Here is a 21,043-nt window from a genome sequence, read left to right as displayed (position 1 = left end):
GTTCATGAACATTAAGTTTCTGTGAGGTGGTTTTCAGTTAGTCCTCTTTTAAATGCAGTTATGAGGATGGTTATTGACAAGAAGCTAGTTATTCAGTGAGTAAAACTGGAAGGAGAGTCAAATTCCTGATTCTCGGCAGCAGAAGTGGCAATGGAAGGGATCTATAGGTCCTCTTGTGTGTATCATTAATTTCACGGCCTTGAGCTGATGATGCCATAGCCCTGACACTACACACTGCCCTGTCACACCTGGAGAAGAGAGACACGTATGTGAGGATGCTGTTTGTAGATTACAGCTCAGCATTCAATACCATCGTTCCCTCGAAGCTGGACAGGAAACTGCAGGATCTAGGACTGAGCAGCTCCCTCTGCAGCTGGATCCTTAGCTTCCTGTCTGACAGACGCCAGGTGGTCAGACTGGGCAGCATCACCTCATCCCCCATCACACTGAACACTGGTGCTCCACAGGGGTGTGTACTGAGCCCTCTCCTGTACTCACTCTACACCTACGACTGCACAGCCACTAACAGCTCCAACATCATTGTGAAGTTTGCGGACGACACTACAGTGGTGGGTCTTATCACCAACGGTGATGAGACGGCTTACAGGGAGGAGGTCAGCGCCCTGAACCACTGGTGTCAAGACAACCATCTCACCCTCAACGTCGCAAAGACAAAGGAGTTGATAGTGGACTTCCAGAGGTGCAGAGAAGTACACACCCCCATCACCATCAACGGCGCTGCTGTGGAGAGAGTGAGCAGCTTCCGGTTCCTTGGTGTACATCTGGCTGAGGATCTTACGTGGTCAGTACACACAAACAAAACAGTGAAGAAGGCGCAGCAGCGCCTCTTCTTTCTCAGGAGACTGAAAAGATTCGGCATGAGCCCCCGCATCCTCAAGACCTTCTATCGCTGTGCCATTGAGAGCATCCTCACTGGATGCATCACCACCTGGTATGGCAACAGCACCGCCTACAACTGCAAAGCTCTCCAGCGAGTAGTGCGGTGCTCTGAACGGATAATTGGAGGTGAGCTTCCCTCCCTCCAAGACATCTACAGGAAGCGGCGCCTGAGGAAAGCGGGGAGGATCATCAAGGACTCCAGTCACCCCAGCCATAAACTGTTCAGACTGCTTCCATCAGGAAGGAGGTTCTGCAGCATCCGGTCCCGTACCAGCAGACTGAGAGACAGCTTTTTCCATCAGGCCATCAGACTGCTGAACACGTCATAGACACCTCAGCTTCACTACTGGAACTTTAACATTATGCACTCCATACTGTATATAAATGCCACTTGTTTTGCACATATTCAACTCTGTATATTTTATATATTTTATTATTATTATTTTATTTTATTTTTTTACTATTTAATTTGTAAAAATGTGTATACATACACACACACACACACACACACACACACACACACACACACACACACACACACACACGTAGGAAAATATTTAGTATACACATCCAGAAATGCATACACTATTATATATTGTACATATATTTATTAGTTTCAGGTTGGCCATTCTTGTATTTTGCTCGTTTGTGTTGTTGTGTTTGCACATCTCTGTTGCTTGTGGGGCTCGCACACAAGAATTTCACTCGCATGTGCTGTGCCAGTGTGCCTGCACATGTGATGTGACAATAAAAAGTGATTTGATTTGATTTGATTTGTGTTTTAATACCTTCAGGTGTTGTTACTGATTGGAGCTGTAAACTCACAGCATTGGATCAGCGCATGTCCTGCTCTTTTAACAGTCAGAAATAAAATAAAAAGTCAGCTTGTCTTACAGAGATGTTTATATGCTTGTTTCCATGTATGTGTGTGTAATGATGTGGTCACAGTGACTCAGTTACGTAAAAGTCGATGCAGTCATGTGACTTACGGTAAACTGTTTGTGAGGGAATGGCTGATTTCCAGCTGCTTGATCCAGCCGGATTACCGGCTGGGATGCCTCATATATTTCTGTTTATGAGTTTCATACATTTAAAACACATACACAACTCAGAGCCAGCCACAAGCCAGCAGCCTTGGTATGAGCAAAGGATCCAAACATTTATAAAGTGGCACACAGGCGGAAATAAATAGCTAGAAAATGTCAGCATTAAGCTGGAGTGGCCCTACATGCACGAGACGGATGCAAACAAAGTGAACAAAACGTAAGCCCTTCATTTTGATGTTGCAACAATCAAAACTTTAACAAAGTCCACAACTGAACATGAAACAGGAGTTCAAAACATACAAAAGGAGCTTAAGATTCACCAAGGGGATGCACAAACAAAGGAGCAGAAACAAAGTAGCTCAGCAGACTGCAAACAGAGAACAAACGGGAAGACATTTCTATATATACACACACAGGAGTGACTGATCATTAGACATAGGTGGGAAATGGGAAGTAGTCAAAAGGGCATTAATACTGAAACATGAACACATGAAACATGAAAAGGAATACTAAACATTAAGACCCTGAATTGGATAAGTGAATAGGAAAACAGATGAAAGGATGATACAGATATTGGCCAATTTTGTTTGTTTGCCTTCCATTTTAAAACACTTGTATTATTAAATGTTCAGAAAATCATCTGCATCAGTCTGATCAGCATTGCACCCTTGATCTTTATCATTCTGTATTTTGCTAAACAAATGAAACAAACACTAAAGTGCAAAAATGAGAAGTAGCACTAAAAGATCTATTTAAATAAAAGTTGTTTGAGTCCATCTGCATGACGGTTTATGTGGGTTCAACACCTCTTGTGCATATGTGTTGCACCATAAGTATTCATGTGGTCTTTCCTTTCTAAAGTTTAACCTCCCAGGCTCAGTGCATTTGGTTTTCCATTCACTTAACAAGGAGCAGGAGTTAACATTTTCTGCCTTTTCCATGCAGGCTTATTCACTGTGTGCCATCATCTCAACTGTGGTTTGGTGATATGAATCATCCAATAGGGCTCCGTAAGCACAAGGCTGCCCTGCTGCCTGGCTGATAAGTGGGCCACACAGAGAAGATGGAAAATACTCAGGGCATTCTCCCTCCCTCTCTCTCTCTCCCTTGCTCTGTCTCGCTCGCTCTCTTTTCTCTCCCTCGCACAGCTCCTCTTTCATTTACACTCGTCCTCTCGCACTCCTACCTCAAACTCTTTCTTTCACATCCCCTTAACGTCTCCCCGTGTCTGTGCTGTTCTTTTAAGTGATGGGGTTAAACTAGAGGAGACAGAAAACAGTGGGGCGCTCTTCAATGCTTGACGATGCTTTTTGAAGTTCTTCTTTAAAGTTGTCCCTCTCGAGCACAGTTCAATAGTAGGTGGCTGTCACCTGTTTCATCCTCGTGTCTTTGTAGTGACATGAGGCGTGTAGTGCCGTCTTTACCTTGCAGTGTCGTCATTTTTCATTACTAACATCCCTGCCCTTGTGCCTGTGTGCACAATATCGTTGACGCAAACGCCTGTGACACAATGACAATAAAGCAGCACCTCTATGTACCTGTGACTCAGAACAAAAGAGTCTGTTATCTTTCATCAGTCTGTGGTTTTCCCGTCCAGTGAGGCCGCTTTACCCATTTGTTCTCATCCGACCTTGTCTCTCGCAACACGGCTAATTTCTGCACATAATGAAACTCACTGCACTTGCTGTTTGGTCATGAGAAATTAATGAAGTGTTGCACAAATATTGTGCATTTATTCTTCTGAAAGGAATCTGCCTCCCACCAGTCTGTGCTTTGCCCTGCAGAGGGAATGAGTTAGCAGAAATATTGTGTTGAATGATTGCTTGGACATGGCTGTGTAACACTGGCTCCCTAACAGCCTAAATACCTCCATTATTTTGTCTTCTTGCTCATTTAAATTTTCAGACTAAAGTATGCATGTGTAACCCAGCGTCGCATCCCTTGTGACCAGCGGGCAGGCAGTCGGCTGGGCTATATGGCGGCGAAAAATGCTCTGTAAAAAAACCAAGCTAATTTTGTTGCCAGTGGCAGCGATGTGCAAGCTGACCTTATCAGGAGAGCCTCTGCCTTTCTGTTCCATCCTCTGTGACTCACTTACCCCGCACCCTCCATCGGGAATAGCGGCCTTGTGCATGGAAGTAGGTTTCAATAACTTCTCACTCAGGAAATTCAGAGAGAGAGAAAGAGCAAGTGAGAAAGCTAGCAACTACTTAACTCCCTTCAGTGAACAGGTGATGCAAGTTGCAGTGGCACCTTTTTCCCCATACAAATGCAAGGCAGCAAAATACCTTTCTCCCCCCAGCAAATTGCAGAAAGGTGATGGGAGATGAGCCACATTTCAGGAATTCCAAGAAGTGCAATAGCAAAGGCAATCCTGAGCTGTCAATAATTGACAAGCCTTCACCAGACATCTATCAGAAGAATTCAAGGGAGTTTTAAGGTGGTGTTGGAGATGGAGAGATGTGAGAGAGCGGTGGAGCTGAAGGCCCAGGCAAAATGATGGATCACCTACACGCTGCGGCAGCCCCGCCATGCTGAACTCACCCTCAGAATTGATGAGCCACACCTATTGTCTCCCTGTCTCCCTCTTCCTATCATATCCACAAGTCTTCCATCTCCTTCCCCTGCTTCCTGCTTCTATCCCGTATATTCTTCTCTGTCTTTCTGGTTTTTCTTATTCCAGTTCTTTCCAGCATTTTCAGTAGCTGTCTCATGCGTCACCTTTATCTCTCATTTTTGGGATTTTTCTCGGCTCAGAACGGCCCTTTGAGAGGCGATGCAACAGTAAGCACGATTGCTTTGTGTACAATAAAGCCCATGAGTGCGTCAGCTTATTTGACAGGCATCCATGCATTTTCCTGTTTTTTCTGATTATTTGATAAGGAAAAATGATAATCCTCCTGAACCAAAATAACCTCCATTTGAGAAATGTCTTGGGAAATAATTTTTATACAATATACAATATCGCATATATTGCTATATTGCCTGTTTTTGGGTGCTCGACTTCACTCTGTATGTCAACATTATGAGAACCATACTAATAAGGTTAGAGGGAGCATCTCTGTTTCTCATGATGACACCTTTATAAATGACAGGAGCACAAGGCCCTGCTGCTGTTCAATCACACCTCTGCTCGGCTTGCCCGTGGGGAACTCAGCATGTGTGGTGTGCGAGCGCGTGTTTGTGCTTTACTGCCTCGGTGGTTCTAACGGCAGCCAGGTTTACGGTGAATGTAGTTGGAGCAGACAACAGCATTAGGGAGGAAACAGATCTGGAGGCAGAGTGAAGACGAAGGAGAGAAATGACAGCCTGGAGCTCATCTGACCAGCACTGCCTTGTTATGACTCTCTGATATGTGCTCCAGGGGCACACAAAACAGACACTTATTGCCTTACACCACCTCTCTCTGTTCTGTAGTCTGTTGTCTTGCAGACTCTCTTTATGGCCTCTACAGAAGGGCGGGAGGTTATCTTCTTGTGCAGTTGTCTGCCTTTTCTTTTTTTTTTCTCTGTTTATGCCAGTGTTTTAGAACAGGGATGATTTTAGGTTTGCAAAGAAGGTTTCTCACATTTTCTATAACATCAAATCCTGTTCTTATATGACTATTTTTACTTTGATTGCAAGATAAACCTAAATCACAGAATGAAGAAAAGACCAGGCTAATATTTACAATTTATCAACACATTTTCGCAGATATACAGAGTTTCTCACACATAGACGTTGCTTAAGTTGCTTAAGTGAGGATTGTATAGCTTTCCTCATAGAGTATATGTTAGGAGTCAAATTGAGATAAACAAAGTTAGTGGCTAGTTATTTTTTGTGGGTTTCCTCACAGCATGCAAAAGCTTTAGAAACACTTCTGAAAAATGGCAGAAAAGCAGCAGGCAAATAACAGGAATGACATCTGGAAGACAGCAGGTGGTAATCTCCCCACAACGCTATTCCTCTTATAGTTCTCTGTAAGCTGCTGGGAATGGTGGCCTACATCAGCAACAAAGGGGAAGGGGCTTCTGTGTTTGGCAACATTCATATGCACACATGCATATGAATGTTGACGTGAACTGTCTGCCGGTGATGATAATTGAAGAGAAAACAGGGAGGTGACTTTGAAGCTTGCAACACCTCTGCTATGAACACAGGCCACTGAATTGACTGCAGCGTCATCATTCCTGACCATAAAAGCTGCTCAGCCAGTCAATGCAGTCTGGCTTCATTCTCTCCTCGCTGGACAGTCTGAGCTATTTTTAGCCTCCCCGTGCAGCGTGGCTCAACCACCGCCGTAGCTACCTGGATATGAGGGCTTTGTCACTCCTGCAGACTGGAGCAGCAGTGATCTTGCAAGCCTTACAGCTTCCTATTTCCTCAGCTATTTCCTCAGCTGGAAAAAAGGAAAAAAAAAAAAAACTCCAACAATGAAGAGAATGAGAAAACACACAAAAAAGAGAGAGAGAAGGCAAACAGATAATAGTGGTGTGTGCTTCAGAGTCTAAATGAAACAACAATCCCAGTGTTGTATTAACTTATGTGATGTGACAAGGCAGAAATAAAATTCTAATGAGGCAAGCTGACACTTTCTATTCATGAAAATGCTAAGTTAAAGCAATCCAAGCAATTATAGACTAATTGGTTTTGAATCTAATAAAAAGGAAAAGTCTCATTATAAGGGCACTGTTGATGGGATTATTCGAAACGATAGGTAACATTTATGGTAATGTAACTGAGTTTAAACTCAAAATAACAGCCTGATAATAGGTATACATGTTTGCTGGGATTCCTTAAGACTAGTAGAGCAACGGTACTGCAGAGTGCCTTTTCTTGTGTTTTACATGCATTGTTAGTCACAGACATTTTGTTTGGGTTGTCTTTTTCCTGCAGGTATACAAACCTGTGCCTATTAATCAGCATAATATTATTCAGTATTCCCTGGCATGGTAAACAAATGCTCCAAACGGATTCATTTGAAATGACTGTGCTGCAATCCCACGGTGCATTAGGGCTGTTTAAATGCACTGAGCGCTCGACGACACTCACCTGGGGTCCCTCACGGTAGTTTCTCTTTTTTGTTTCTCCAGAGTCTATTGATCCTGGCACCCACTACATCGTATTGCACGTGCAGCTTAAAGTTTGATCCACGTTGCATCATTCCTTGGTGGCAGTTTTACTGAGATACATTTGGAGTTGTAATTTTTTTATAGTCCTGCTCCGAAGCGAGAGCCAGGCAGAGGTATGTTTTCGGTGCAGTTTGGTAAATGGCCTGTATTTGTATAGCACTTTTCTAGTCCCTAAGGACTCCAAAGCGCTTTACACAACCTGTCATCCACCCATTCACACACACATTCACACACTGGTGATGGCAAGCTACATTGTAGCCACAGCTGCCCTGGGGCGCACTGACAGAGGCGAGGCTGCCGGACACTGGTGCCATCGGGCCCTCTGACCACCACCAGTAGGCAACGGGTGAAGTGTCTTGCCCAAGGACACAACTTGAGGAGGAGCTCGAACCGGGAACCTTCCGATTACAAGGCAAACTCCCAACTCTTGAGCCACGATCGCGATGATTGTCTGTCAGCAAGATTATGCAAAACCTACCAGGCTGAAATTCGTGAAGCTTGGTGAACTCATTGGCCTTGGTAAAGGATACGCTCTCCTAGTGCCCTTCTAGTATTTAAATTGAACTCAAGTCACCAACAGGCAACACTAGCGAGTGATGTAACATGAAAACTTTGCGTAGCATGTAATAGCTCGGATCCTCTTTAAAATCTGTCAAGTTGGACAGCCATCTGAGGATGTCCTGCCAAAGATAACGCATCCCAGACCCACTTTTCTGTGTGTGGGTCTCTGTGGCATAATTCAGCTCCTCCAAGAGTGGTAATCTGAGGATTAATGACATCCACACATCTGACAGTCATGTGGCAGTGTGACACAGATGGCAAGGAATGCACACAAGGGACACAGATGGGGAAAATAGTGACTCTGGCTTTCTGCCATTCATCCACTACACTGTGTTGTTGCAAAGGTGTAATATTTTAGTCTTAACTATAAACAAACAAATGCAATCAAAAAATGAACCATTCACAGGGGAGGTAATGAGATGAACATAATATATATGAAAATCAAAAAATCTGGAATCATAACACATTTTTTTTAAACCCTACAGATGTTGTTTAACAGTATTTGTTAGTTTTGTTCAGATTTGCCCATCCAATAAAAGAAAGACAGGATACATACAAACACATACATATACGGCGATCATTATTGTAAGATTTAACAAATCTAGCTGCTTCAGCTGAAATAGTCTCTTCACTCATATCACTGAGATGATGTTTGGAAGTCCCCAAAATATGTGTCACCTATGAAAACAATAATAGGCTATGAAAAAGTTCAATTTCTTGTTTCCCAGTTGTACTGTAACATGGGACTAGGGCTGGGGCGATTTCCTTCATAGCCTTATCGCCCCCCTGTGTGATCACCAGTACCCAGTGCTAGTGTTGCCAGGGAGGGGGATGTTTTTAATCTCTACCCATTATGGTAGCACTACCCACCCTCTATAATACACAGTGTGTAGCCCAAACACAAGAAAACCCACACACAGCCTGTGTGTGTGTGTGTGTGTGTGAGAGAGAAAGAGATAGAGAGAGAGAGAGACAGAGAGAGAAATAGAGAAAGAAAGAGAGAGACCATGGGGAGATTATTTGCCACTTTCAGCGTGATGAGAAACACGTGAGGATATACCAGCAGGAGAGCCCCATTCACATACAGAGATGAATTATTCAGCAATTCAGTCTATTGTAATTAGTGACCATAAACAGATGAATATCGAAAGACCATGTAAAGTCATAATATTAAACATGGCTTTTTTATGCTTATTTGTCTTTAGGTCTATAGTACCGCTAAGTCATTCAGCCTGTTTTTATATTGGTGTGATAAAACTCTTTACTATTCTTTCAAACACACACATTCGGTGGAACAAACTTTAGTAGTTGGGCTAAACTAGCATCTCTGTAAAGACACAGGACAGAAAGGCTGTTGTCTCTCATTTTGAGATGAGGGGAACACATCAAAGATCGCAGAGGTGTGAGCGTGTTACCGTGCGTGTCCACGCCGTTGTCACAAATGACTACAGTCAGGCATATTAAATTTCATTTTAATCTGATAATAATAATGATAATCTTAACTGAATGGATTAATGGGAAAGTTGCTGTGATTGGCCAGCTATCTGCAATCACACCAAGCATGGTCAGTCCCCAGAGATCATCATCCACCGGCACAGGTCTACATGGAAATTGTTAAAAAATAATTTTCTCTACTTGCTCTATTTTGTAGGGGTGTTGCATTTACTTACATATCTTATGTGGCGCCACCATCAATGGATCCCACAGCAATAGTGGCAGACACTCTGGCTGATGTGTTAGGAGTCCCATTGGCTTTCAGTGGCACAGTAATAGCACATATCCAATATGGAGGCAGAGAAAAGATGATCCTAACAATGCCTCTGGCAGTGCCTCTGGCTACATGGTCAATGCAGACACACACAAACGCACACACTCGCTCTGTGTTTTGCCTTCCTTGGAGGAGCAGAAAAGCAGGCACATGTGTCTCCCCGAATTACTTTAAAGAAAAGGCAGTGGGAGTGATTCTATTCTTGTAGGAGAAAACACAGTCAATTCTGATTTCATAAAACAACACTCTCACTCACTGTGCATGTCTCCTTCTGTTTAAATCTTTATTTTGCTCCTTTCTCTTAATTACCATTTTCTCTTTTCTGCCTGACCAGGTGGTGGGTCCCAGAGCTTCCAGGGTTTTTCATGAGTGCCCTGCCAAACCAAGCACATTCCGCAAATACTACGAGCGTGGGGAGCTTCCGATTGCAGTGAAACATGAAAACCGAGGGAACAGTATTGCATGGAAGGTAGGGACGCTACACTCTGATAAGAGATGACTTATCCTTGTGGTTTTCACAATCTAATGTATTGAAGCAAAGGCTGTAACGCTGTATGTCAGAAAAAAAAGATACTTTAAATAACCTTTGGGAGCAATACAAAGCTAATAGCAGCAAATTAAAGTATTGACAACCTCAGCAAGGCCATCCTTTGATAATAACCCCAACAATCTCAATTCTGGAATGAAATACAACTAAAGTCTTTTTCTTTTTTTTTTGCACTGTCTAACGTTTCAAACCATCCTTGCTGTCAAATACATGTGACGGTTGAATCTGAAGACTTGATAAGTGCTGTGCAAACACCGTTTATCGTCATCATTATCGACTCGGCTGAGGTGAAGATGACAGTTTCTCACATATTCACGGGCCCAGTGTGGGCTGTTATCCTGTAGGAGGCAGTGTAGATTAGCTCACTCGAAAGGCTTCACCTGTCCCACAGCACCAGTCAGAGAATCCATCAATCACAAACTCCATAGGAACTCAGGGCAGTCGCAGCAAAAACTCAGGGAGTGACTGTGTATGCATTTGCAAGTTTATTGTATATGTGTGTTTCAACACTCCACTCTGAACCGTTGCAGCGTGGGTAGAATTGATGCATTTTGGGTTTTTTTTTTCTAATCACCATGTTGCTTTATTTCAGCTCCCACTATGCTGCCAGCTATTCCATAACTTCACAACTGCATGCAGCCGCTATGCTTAATGGCATTTATTCATAGTAAGCAATGATAAATGAATCAAGAAAATTATGCCCTTCCTCTTTCTTTTTTTCCTACTTCAAAGGGAGAAGGAGAGGTGGGTGGGTGAGTGAGTGAGCTTTCTTGCTAGTTAGCTGTCTGTCTTCAGGTGAAAACACTGTAAAAGCATCTCCCTTTGAATGAATTATTTATGTAAAGTGTTCAAATGAATCTATGTGTTTGGAAAAAAAGTAATGGATTTCTTTTGTGTTTTGCCGATGAAAAAAACACTCAGTAAATGGGATGTGGTGTATGTAATTGTTGCTGTCATACTCAGTGCTGCTGTTATGCTTATTGATCCTCCCTCCCAGCACTTACACACAGCCTCATCATTTTTTAAATCCTCGGTAAGAGAAGGGTTTTCCTGGGTGCTCGTTCACACTTAGGGCTTGCACTTTGAAGCATCTTTGGCGGTTATGTTCGTTTTGGCTTTCCTGAAGTGATCTTTTAGTCCAGGACTAGCTTTAAGCCATGTCTGGGAAACCTGCTGAATATGACTCATTTTAGCCAGCCTCTTGTTTACTGGAGGCAGCCCATGTTGCACTGTATGTGTGGGTATACTGTAACAAAAAGTGCAGCTATGATCGGAGTAAGTGGAGAGGGGTTGCTGCGTGTTTGCACTGAGCTGCCCTCGGGGCAGGGGTTCAAGACGGCAGCTCAGGATCAATCCCGGTCTGAAAACACAGCCCCCTAGCAAATAAAAAGTCTGGGGAAGGTAAGTAACAGAGAGAGCCTTTCGCAAAGAAAAATGACTGGTATGTTTATTTAGCTTGTGTGCCCATGTATACAGACTGTGAGCATATATGTGTATGCTGTACATATCTGCTTTTACTGTCACCTGATTAGTGTGTGCATTCAGGTCAGCAGTTCAAGCCCCCTACAAAGATTTTTTTATGCTTATTTACCTCTGCAAAGCAGCAAACATCAACGCCACTCACTTCTCAAATTGACCACAAAATAGACAAACAGGCTTCATGCACAGCCAAACAAATCTTTGCCATCAATATCAGCATTTCGCTTGTAAAGGTGCAGACAGGTAGTTCCTTTTTTCCCTATTTCCACTTACAGTACATAGTCATAGTCTTTCTGAGCAGCAGGGTGAGCAGCATGTGTTACTGGCCTCTCAATGAATCACCAGCTACACGTTATTAACATTTCTCCTCTTACAGTGTAGTAGCCCGGCGCTGGGGCTGTAGGCAGTTGCACGAGTTAATATTCTGGTGGAAAATCAGATATGTCATAACTTACTGGCAACACATTTTGTTTCTGAAACATTGCTACGTGGCAGCGAAGAGGGGGCTATTCCCACTACTGGTTTTCCTACGTGTATAAATCCAGAATAAAACAATAACTACTCCCAGTTTTGCTCCTGTGATCAGACATTTTTGTGCGATTGTTCATCATGAACATGAAGCTTATTTGAAAAAAATATTTCAGATTTTGCCTTTAACCTCTTCTTCTTTGTTGTTTTAGTTAGTTTGTTTGTTGTTGTTTTTACATTTTTATTAGAACTTGGATTTTCCCTATTTAGCCAGCTAATTAGAGTACTTTTATGCTACAACAATGCATGTGACTCCTTTGACAGTTAGAAATCAGAGAGGAGACTCTAACTTACTTTTTACACATGGTTGTGAAATAAAGCAGGTTGGTGTTTTTGACTTTTGGAAACTTCTTTACTGTTAACTGTGAAATGTCAGACCAGAATTCACTCATGCTTTCCTTTTAGTCGGTTCAAGTACCGCTAAAAGAATGTCTCTTTCACTCACTAAATGCTTTCTTCAAGAGTGACTCAATAGATAAAACTCTCCTCCACATCTCGCTGGGCGGGCAGTGTGGAATTGTGAGCACTGCTGTGCATAACTGCAGATTATAGCGTTCACTCACAGGGGAATGGGCTCCAAACCAACCAAATAATTTAACAGGTCTTCATATAAATTAATGTTCATATTTTAAAAAGTGTGTAATTGGGTTTTTAAGGAGTAGTTGGTTGGTAACTGAAGAACAAAACTTCTTATAAATGCGTGGAAATTATTAGGCACGGGTGATCCATTATGATCACAGAGACATGTGGCTTTGTGACTGTATGTGTAGCTTGCCGGTGTATGTATGGCTTTATAATGTGTGGTTGAGTCTATATGTTCAGGGGGAAAGCAAGTGAACCAAATGTCAAGGGCAAGTTGAAAAAGGGAAGGTTGTATCTGAAAGGTAATTTGGCTCTCCAGAGGTAAAAGCCTCAGCTGTAATGGGGCGCTCAGGTAAAAGCTTTACACGTATGGGGAACATGTGCGGCAGGTAGATAAGAGAGTGTCGAGCGAGTTCCTATCCCTGTCTATGTGTTTTTGTGTGCCTGTGTGTTTGTGTGCCGTGTTTTGTGTGTGTGTGTGTGTGTGTGTGTGTGCATGAGTGCTTGTATGGTTTGTGCTTGTATTTGGCCACTGCCATAACGTAGCAGCCAAAGGCCTGGAACAGCAGTGTAATCTACAGCAATCCCTGGTGCCAAAAAGAGAGCGACAGAGAAAGAGAGGGAACAGAGAGAGGGAGACAAAGAGAGAGAGAGAGAGAGAGCTCCACAGGGACTCAGCAATCAGGAGACATGGCAGCCGTTTGGCTCTCAGTTATAATGGATGAGTTGAGGTCTTCCCGCGTTCCCTGCGGGGCTTGGTTTGACTCCCCATCTCTACCCTCCGCTGTGCTCTGCAGGCTTACAGGCAGACATCGTGGCACTCAGATACATGCACACGCGTTCACCTCACATGTACTATAAACCCCCTAAACAGACTTGTATATTTCATTTCATTGATTGCTTATCTGTTTTATCTTGTCCCTTGATCTTATGTTCAGCTCTGTGTTTCTCTTGTATGCTTCCAGGTTGTTGTTTTATTTTCCTTTTTTTTTTTTTTTAAATCATGCTTGTCAGCCCCCTCCCCTCTCCCAGCCCATCTACTTTATCTATTCCCTTTTGTCCAAGGCCTGTTTAGGGGCAGCAGGAAAAAGCCATTTTATAAAAATATCAATGCAAACCGGATTTCTGCTCGTCCTCCGCCACCACACTGACTTTGGCCAGTATAAGGGGGCGCAGAGATGCTGGTGGTGGGTATGGGGAGGGGACAATCAATTAATCTGATCAAGCGCTTTAGGAAATGGAGAGCGTAAGCGCTCCTAGGGGACGGATATCCATCTCCTTGGGATGATTGAATTACGCACAGAGTGAGAGTTGGAGAAGAGGGAGGGCTGGAGAAATGAGGTGGTTAGGGTGACCGAGGATGAGGGTGCATGTGCTTGAGAGATGCAGTGGGAGTGCGCGCTTGATACAAATGAAAGATAGACAGAGAATGAAAAAAGAGCACGGGAAAAAGAGTGGGGTGCACGAGAGATGAGGTCATTGCAGATACAGCAGTGGAAAGGAGCCTTCCTCCCTGCACATCCTCTTTTTATACCATCTAACTATTTGCATTTTTATGTGTCATACCTTATAGTTGATGACCCCCTCTTTTTGACAGCTGTATTACATATTATCGGTGTATTCTTGTTCTTGGGAGTCAATTTAGTAAACTACTGCTTTCGAGTGATTTTTCACTTATTTAATAGCAAAGTGAAACACAGTCTGCGTGTGCACCAGCAGTAAGGTTATGGCATTTGTTCCACTGTCTCGCACCTAAATTAGCTATTACATGATTCATAGTTTTCATGTCTCAGATTATCATTGACAGAAGGTTACTGTAGCATGATGCTAAAATTATCCACTGAAGTTTTATTCAGACATTAGAAACCTTAAAGTAACCCATCTAAGAGCAAATACTTTTCCCAGCCAGAAGTACGGCAGCAAAGCACTTCCCCAACAGCTGTTTCATAAATAAGCTTCAGCAAGTGGGCTTTTCCATTGTTTTTTAAGATGCACATTATGGTGCAACATCTTGCTTGGAAATACTGCTCCTTTTGCAGAAAATGACCTTCTCTTTAATTTTGGTGAATACATACCATACCTCCCTTTCTGCTCCTTGGCAATGATGTCTTATCTGCTGTGGGCACTAGAGCTTTGTCAGGGAACCTTTGAATAGACAGAATAAAATGGGGTTAACCATGCGTTTTCTACAGCTCCCTGGCTGAAAGCTGGATACTCTGGGGGGATAGTTCTGTGTCATAAGGAAAGAGATGAAACACAATAAGAGGAGAGAATATGAACAAGCCCCCCTGGGCTTTCACTGAGAGAAGAGAGAAAGAGGGAGTTTAGATTAGAGAAGTGGAAAAAGCAGCATGCATCCTCGCTGAAAAATGAGAGACGAGAAGAGAAAGGAGGAGTAGATGAAGGAGGTGGAAGGAAAAGGCCTCCAACCAACAACGCTGGCTAACCATCAAGATGTGCATGGGCTGCCTCCCTGGAGGGAAAGAATTGCCGAATGACTGCTGGGAAGAAGCCCGATGAGCTGCACCACTTCCATGCTGCTGGTGTGACTGCAGGAATGAGGGGAACTGTTGGAATGGAGGCATCCAGTAGAGAGAGAGCTTGTCTGTGGATCTTGAACTGCTACACCGCCTGCCGCCCTGAGCCATTACTCATAGCAGACGAACGCCGTGTGAAGCTGATGATGGTTGTTTAGCCTGTGGGCCTTCCACTCTTGCTGTGATACGAGACAATAGGAAAAATGAATTTTGGGAGAAAATGGTGGATCATTGGAGATACTTTTATTTCAGAAGATGACTTACAATATGACTCAGTATAAAGCTGTTTAGCTCTTTGGTCCTTCCTCTGGGTCCTATACAGGACTCAGAGGTATGGCCATGCAAATGTAAGCCAAAATATTAAGGAGAAAAACATTGTTTTTAGATGCACTGTTTAATTTTGGGCTATAAAATTAAAGAAATCCAAAATTCACGTGTATTATATTTTACTGGGCTTTGTCTGTTGAGCTTTTTCAGTTCACAAATGTCAGTGCATAATTTGCCTACAGTTGACTGGTGACCTGTCAGCTGGGAAGGGCTCCAGCTCTCCTGAGACCCTAAATTAAGTAGTTAAGAAAATTGCTGGATTGTACATATTTAATAAGTTACTATTTGCATGGTTAGACATAAATATTTAGAAATCATGCAATGCAAGAAATTATCTGGAGATGTTTCATAGTGATGTTTGTTATTCATTTTTTTTAGTTTCCAGTGAAATTATACATTTTAACAATACATATCTCTAAAGGATGTCATCTCAAAATGTATTTTTTCTCAGACTCTGAGCCACAAATGTCCACTTCAGCACCACTTACTCTAAACTCTCCAGTTTTATACCCATTTATATTCCCACAGTTTTTACAGAGAGGCTTGTTGCATACTGTTCACCACCTTATTTATAACACGTTTGATTTCTAAGTGATAAACGCTATTTCCAAAATTTCCTCTGTAAAAGCATTCAGCTTAATGTGTCAACAAAACTGAACAGTGTTTTTTAACCTGGTTTTATGTAATTTTCTGGTTTCTATTCCTGAAATGTATGCACTTTTGGACAAATTTATGTGGACAATGTCACAATTGCAAATACTGCAAACACTTTGCAAATATTTTTACAAATACTTTCAAAAATCCTTTCTGATTATGTCTTAGAGTGGGCTCGATCAACTTCTAATTCATTTTTGTGATCTTTGGAGTCACTGAGAATCTCTTCCCCTTTGGCCCACTGCTCGTTTCCTCGTCTCCAAGCTAACATCATCCCTGTGGACACCCTATTGATCCCGGCCCTGCTACTGTCTTCCCCCCTAGCCTCCCATGCCTCCAGCACCAGATGCAACCCCACACAGCTGGCTTCCCTGTGCAGATGGTGACTAAAACAAATGCCCACGCACTCTCTTAGGGAAACATAGGATTGTGATTCCTTCTAGACAGATGGGAAGAGCCATGGATAGCTTGGGGTAAAGACGGGAGAGGGAGGTGATAGATGACATCACAGTGAAGTGAGGGAAGGAGATTGTGGTACGGGCAGGGTGGCTACCAAATTAGACAGAGACAGAGGACAAGACAGAGAGGGACATGGTGTGTCTGCCAAGGCTACAAATCATGTCCCCGAATGCAGCACCGGCACCGTTACCCCTCCCTCCCACAAAATAAGCCAGAGATCTATTGATTGGCACTCGTATTTGCTAGCGGGCTCCAGCTCAAAATGGAGCCTTTAATTAACTTAATGGACCGGCTGCAGCTGTGTGCGAGCCAGTAAGGGAGGAATAGAAATAGATAGATTGGGGTAGAGAGGGAGTGTGAGCCAGCATAAAGAATAAGTGGGGTTAACTGCAGACCCCTTCTATAATCAGTCAGGCGGGCCAGGACAGAGAAGAAGGTAAGACTGAAGGGACCAATGTCCTCCCCGTTCCTCAGTGTCCACCTTTCCTTTTTGGTGCTGATTTTCTTCGCCATTCTTCCAGTAGCGATGTCTACGACAATATGACATTTCCCCATTCAGACTGACCGCCAACAGTACTGGCATGTCTGTGTTAGTCAGATATAGCCTTTACACTCAGACCCTTCGCTGCCTGCTTGAAGTCAGGAGTGACCTCGAAATGTTAGCCCCCTTCCTGCCAAGCCCATATTTCTGCACACACGCTGCCCACTCTGTTCAACCCACCCCTCTCTTCCTCCCGCTCTCCCCTGCACCATTCTTATTCCTGTCCACTCATCCATTCTGTCAAAGGTTAATTGGTTTGGAAATGATTCGATTCATTCTCAACGTTAATGCTGTTATCATGCTTTTGTTTGAAAAAAAAAAAAAGAAAAGAGAAAGAAAAACTACCCCCCACATGCACTTAAGCCTAATTTAAAATAAAGGGGGGAAAGGAAAAAAAAAATCCAATTTAATTTTTTTTCTTACTCTAGCTCTGGCTTGTCCCCACAAGTCTTTTCCTTTAAATTATGGCAGAATTTCATTACCTTGAAAGCTTTTCTGCCTCCTCCCTCTCCTCCCCTCCCTGTCTCCAATACTTTGAATGGATCAGGACTAATGTCTTTCTTGTAACCTCAAGGTCGGAATATTTGGATCCATGGAAGCGCTCAAGGGTCTCTGTGATTAATGCACTGTACAAAGTACCTTGGAATAATGCGGTGGCTGATGACTGCGCAGAGTGATCCGAATACACACACGCCTACATCTGCTGGAGGTAGTTGTAGATAGAGGTGCCCCTGTCAGTGCCCTTGATGTGGATCACAGGAGGCATTGATATTCAAATAGGGTTACCTAGAGGCCTTCTCTCAGTTCCCCTGAACAGTGCCATATAGTACTTGCTCCCCCAAAGAGCGTCCTGCTTTTCTCTCTGTAGTGTTGGAGCTTTTCTTACATGGGCTTTGTTGGGCATAACCAGGATCTCTTCCCTCAGAGCTGCTTATAAGGATGACAGATTTTTACTGGGGCCACCTCATTCTCAGTGTAGTCCCTGTATACGAAAGTCACTTTGGGGCCTCAACAGCAGTGATTTCAAAATTCATTTAACTATTACCTATCAGAAAATTAATTAGACATCTAAATGTCAAGAAGATAATGTTTTTCCTACACTTGTATTTACAATAAAACAGCCAGGGCCTGATTACTGCTTTGGTGTTGATGGTTTTTTTCTTCATTTTTTTTTTGCTGACGCAGCTGCGATGTCTGATAAAAATGTGATTTTCTCTGTTTCCATGGCCACCTTGCAGAGGTCTTCACAGTGGCTGCTGTGCATGCTGTCCACGCCCTATTGATCAGAGAAACAGAGGCCTGTGTATTGAAGTTGTTTACAGGGCTGCAGATGCTATCTCCACTTCTGTTAATTATTTACATTCGGTTCCACAAATCTGATCAATAGTTAATTGAGCCAGCGGGAGTTGTCTGGGAGAAAAACAGAAACTTTGCGGAACCGAGGGACACAATCGCCAGTGCTGTAATGTAAAGGCCCTTTGTTTTCCCTCATAGTTTTAAGGACAGTATTACACAAGATTTGGATTTACTATATGCTTCTATATGCTCTGATCTAGCCTTCACTGCCTTAAAGCAGAAATAATTCTAAATGGCAGCGTTTTAAGGGAGTAGAGGACTCGTGGCCATTCTCTTGATTTAACTGCCATTTAAATTGGCAAGTGCAAGAAGATGGCTTTACCCTTTGTCTTTTGTGGACTTTTTTCTGGAAGTGACACCTGAAACCCACAAGCACACTTTAGTAAAGTGTGCATAAAACATAGTATATCCTACAAGTCTTCATACCTTAAAAAGCTTCTTTGCAAATACAATATATGGGGGGAAAAAAGCACTGGGCCACCTGCACATGACACCTACAGAAGCTGCTCCCCATGAAACTTTATGCACCATGCGTCTCAGGACTCAGCGACCCTGCTCTGTTACTTTATGCAGTCTTCATGGCTGAGTTGCTGTGGTTCCAAGCCTCCTTCCACTTTGCATTAATGCCAGTTACAGTTGATTGTGGAATATATAGGAGGGCAAAGATTTCACAAATGGATTTATTCAAATGGTGGCCTCCTATTACAATACCGAGCTTGAATTAATTGAGCTCTTTAGAATGACCCATTCTGTCACACGTGTGGAGACATAGGCTTAATTTTATACCCACTGTGCCAGTGGGACTGAAAGCAGGTTGCATAGCACCCTGCATTTGGAACACATTTTGCGCTTTTATATGAAAAAAATATTATTTGTTGACTTCAACAGCGGTAAAGTCAATAACATGTTCATCAACTGTTAATCAGAGACCAGAGCTTTTAATTCCTTAGATATTTCAGAGTTTGATCAATTTAAACTCTAGTCAGAATGCTCATTAAACAAAATTCATGTTCTTGCAATTTGTAGATCATGATTTGGAGATTCATATTCATACTCAAGTTCAACCAATATTGTGGGGATCACAAAATGGAAATTAGAGCATCTTGAGCTCTGACATGGTAAAAGACATACATTTGAAAACAGCATTATATATTTAGTCATGGTGAACTTCAACAAATGTTGGGCTTTTTATGTCAAACAGGAGCAATTTTCCTGTGAGCTTTGGGCAGTAATTTTATCTATGAAGATACCGCTTAGCAGCCAAAATGTAGGATTACTGTAGAAAAGTGGGGAAAGGCAGTGAATGTAAGCTAAATGGGGTTCAACAAACAGTTGCACGTATTACTGCAGAAGTGGTGCAGAACATTCTGGCTTTAATTGTAGAAGACAAAGTAGCAGCAGTTATTTGTATTTAAAACACGCGAGAATACATCTCTGTCAGTCTCAGAGGAGACTTAATTTAGGAATTTAGCACACAGCTTATCCAACATTATCCATCCGTCATGAAACTGTGGTGCCAAATCATAACAATTTTTAAATATTGTTTGCAGAGTCATTAAAGTTGTGCTCCACACACATGTTCAAAAATTCAGAAATTCTCTAATGGGTATCTCACATGGTTTACGCAAAAAAATAAAAGAAAGTCTAATTAGTAAATGTATTTTTATATTTTCTAATTAGCAGATTTATTTTTATATTTGCTAATCTGAAAAACTTAATGCCCTATAATAATATAGGACATGTTTTTCATTTTTGAAATGCATAAGGGGAGAAATGCCTTAGGTCTTTCGGAAGTTGTTATTGTCCACAAACATTGTTCGCACTCTTTTCTCCTTTTCTTTGTTGACAGGAAAGCTCTGAAGCCTAATATCGCTTCTCTTGATTCCTGTGGACTGAAAATTGCAATCAAAGGCAGCATAGTGTGGCGTTCTTTGACTGTGGACTGTTAGAAATAATAGCTCTGGGGTGCAACCAATTCACATCATTGACCTGGAGTGTACGGTGCATGCAAAGTCATGGCAAAATTCAAGGGTCAAAATATTTATTCAGTCTTGAGAATTTTTAATGCTACAATTTTTTTTTACAATGTTCCCTAGTAGGAGAAAACATTTATAGTGTATTAAGACACAAAAGCAAAAATAGTTTCTTTTAAAATCTTGATTTTTTTTTAAATGACCACAGAGAAATTTCACATTTTATTCATGAAAAAAACTCTGTACCTTAATCATACAGTAATACAAATAGAAGAAGACTTCTTTCAACAGGAGGATGAGATGGGAGTGGGGGGTTAAAACTTAATGTCTTCTCCATGCTATTCGAACTATTGCCTCAAATTGGCGATATTTCCAGCTGCATGTGCATTAACTTTCAAAGAGGCAGTCTGCATGAAATCATCATTCCTTGAAAATACCGCTTACCTTTTTTCTCTGAAAATATTTTGGGCATGATGTTTAACTTATGCTATATCTGTACAGCGTCGAGCACCACAGCAGACAATCAGTAATACTGACATACTCAAAGGAAATAAGTGCACAAAGAACTGTTGGTTCACTCGACTGTTAAGGGCTCTGTTATTTAGATCAGAAGCAGATGCAGCTGAATTCATGTATGCGTGTAAATGTAACTTGTGTGTCTGTCTGAGTGAGTG

The 21,043-nt window shown here is 42.3% G+C and overlaps 1 protein-coding gene across 4 annotated transcripts in view; it reads left to right on the top strand.

Annotated features, from left to right (window-relative positions):
• pacrg (PARK2 co-regulated) overlaps positions 1-21,043 on the top strand; it is a 149,803-nt gene that overhangs the window by 14,942 nt on the left and 113,818 nt on the right. For all 4 annotated transcript variants that reach the window (XM_082516416.1, XM_082516417.1, XM_082516419.1 and 1 more), the window contains exon 2: positions 9,721-9,855. In XM_082516416.1, the coding sequence (XP_082372542.1) occupies positions 9,721-9,855 (135 nt within the window). The remainder of the gene's footprint in view (positions 1-9,720; positions 9,856-21,043) is intronic.

The sequence above is a fragment of the Aulonocara stuartgranti genome (assembly GCF_965226115.1).
Source record: "Aulonocara stuartgranti genome assembly, chromosome: 19".
Lineage (NCBI taxonomy): Eukaryota > Metazoa > Chordata > Actinopteri > Cichliformes > Cichlidae > Aulonocara > Aulonocara stuartgranti.
Note: the sequence above shows the minus strand (reverse complement) of the source record. Positions and strands in the feature narration are given on the sequence as shown.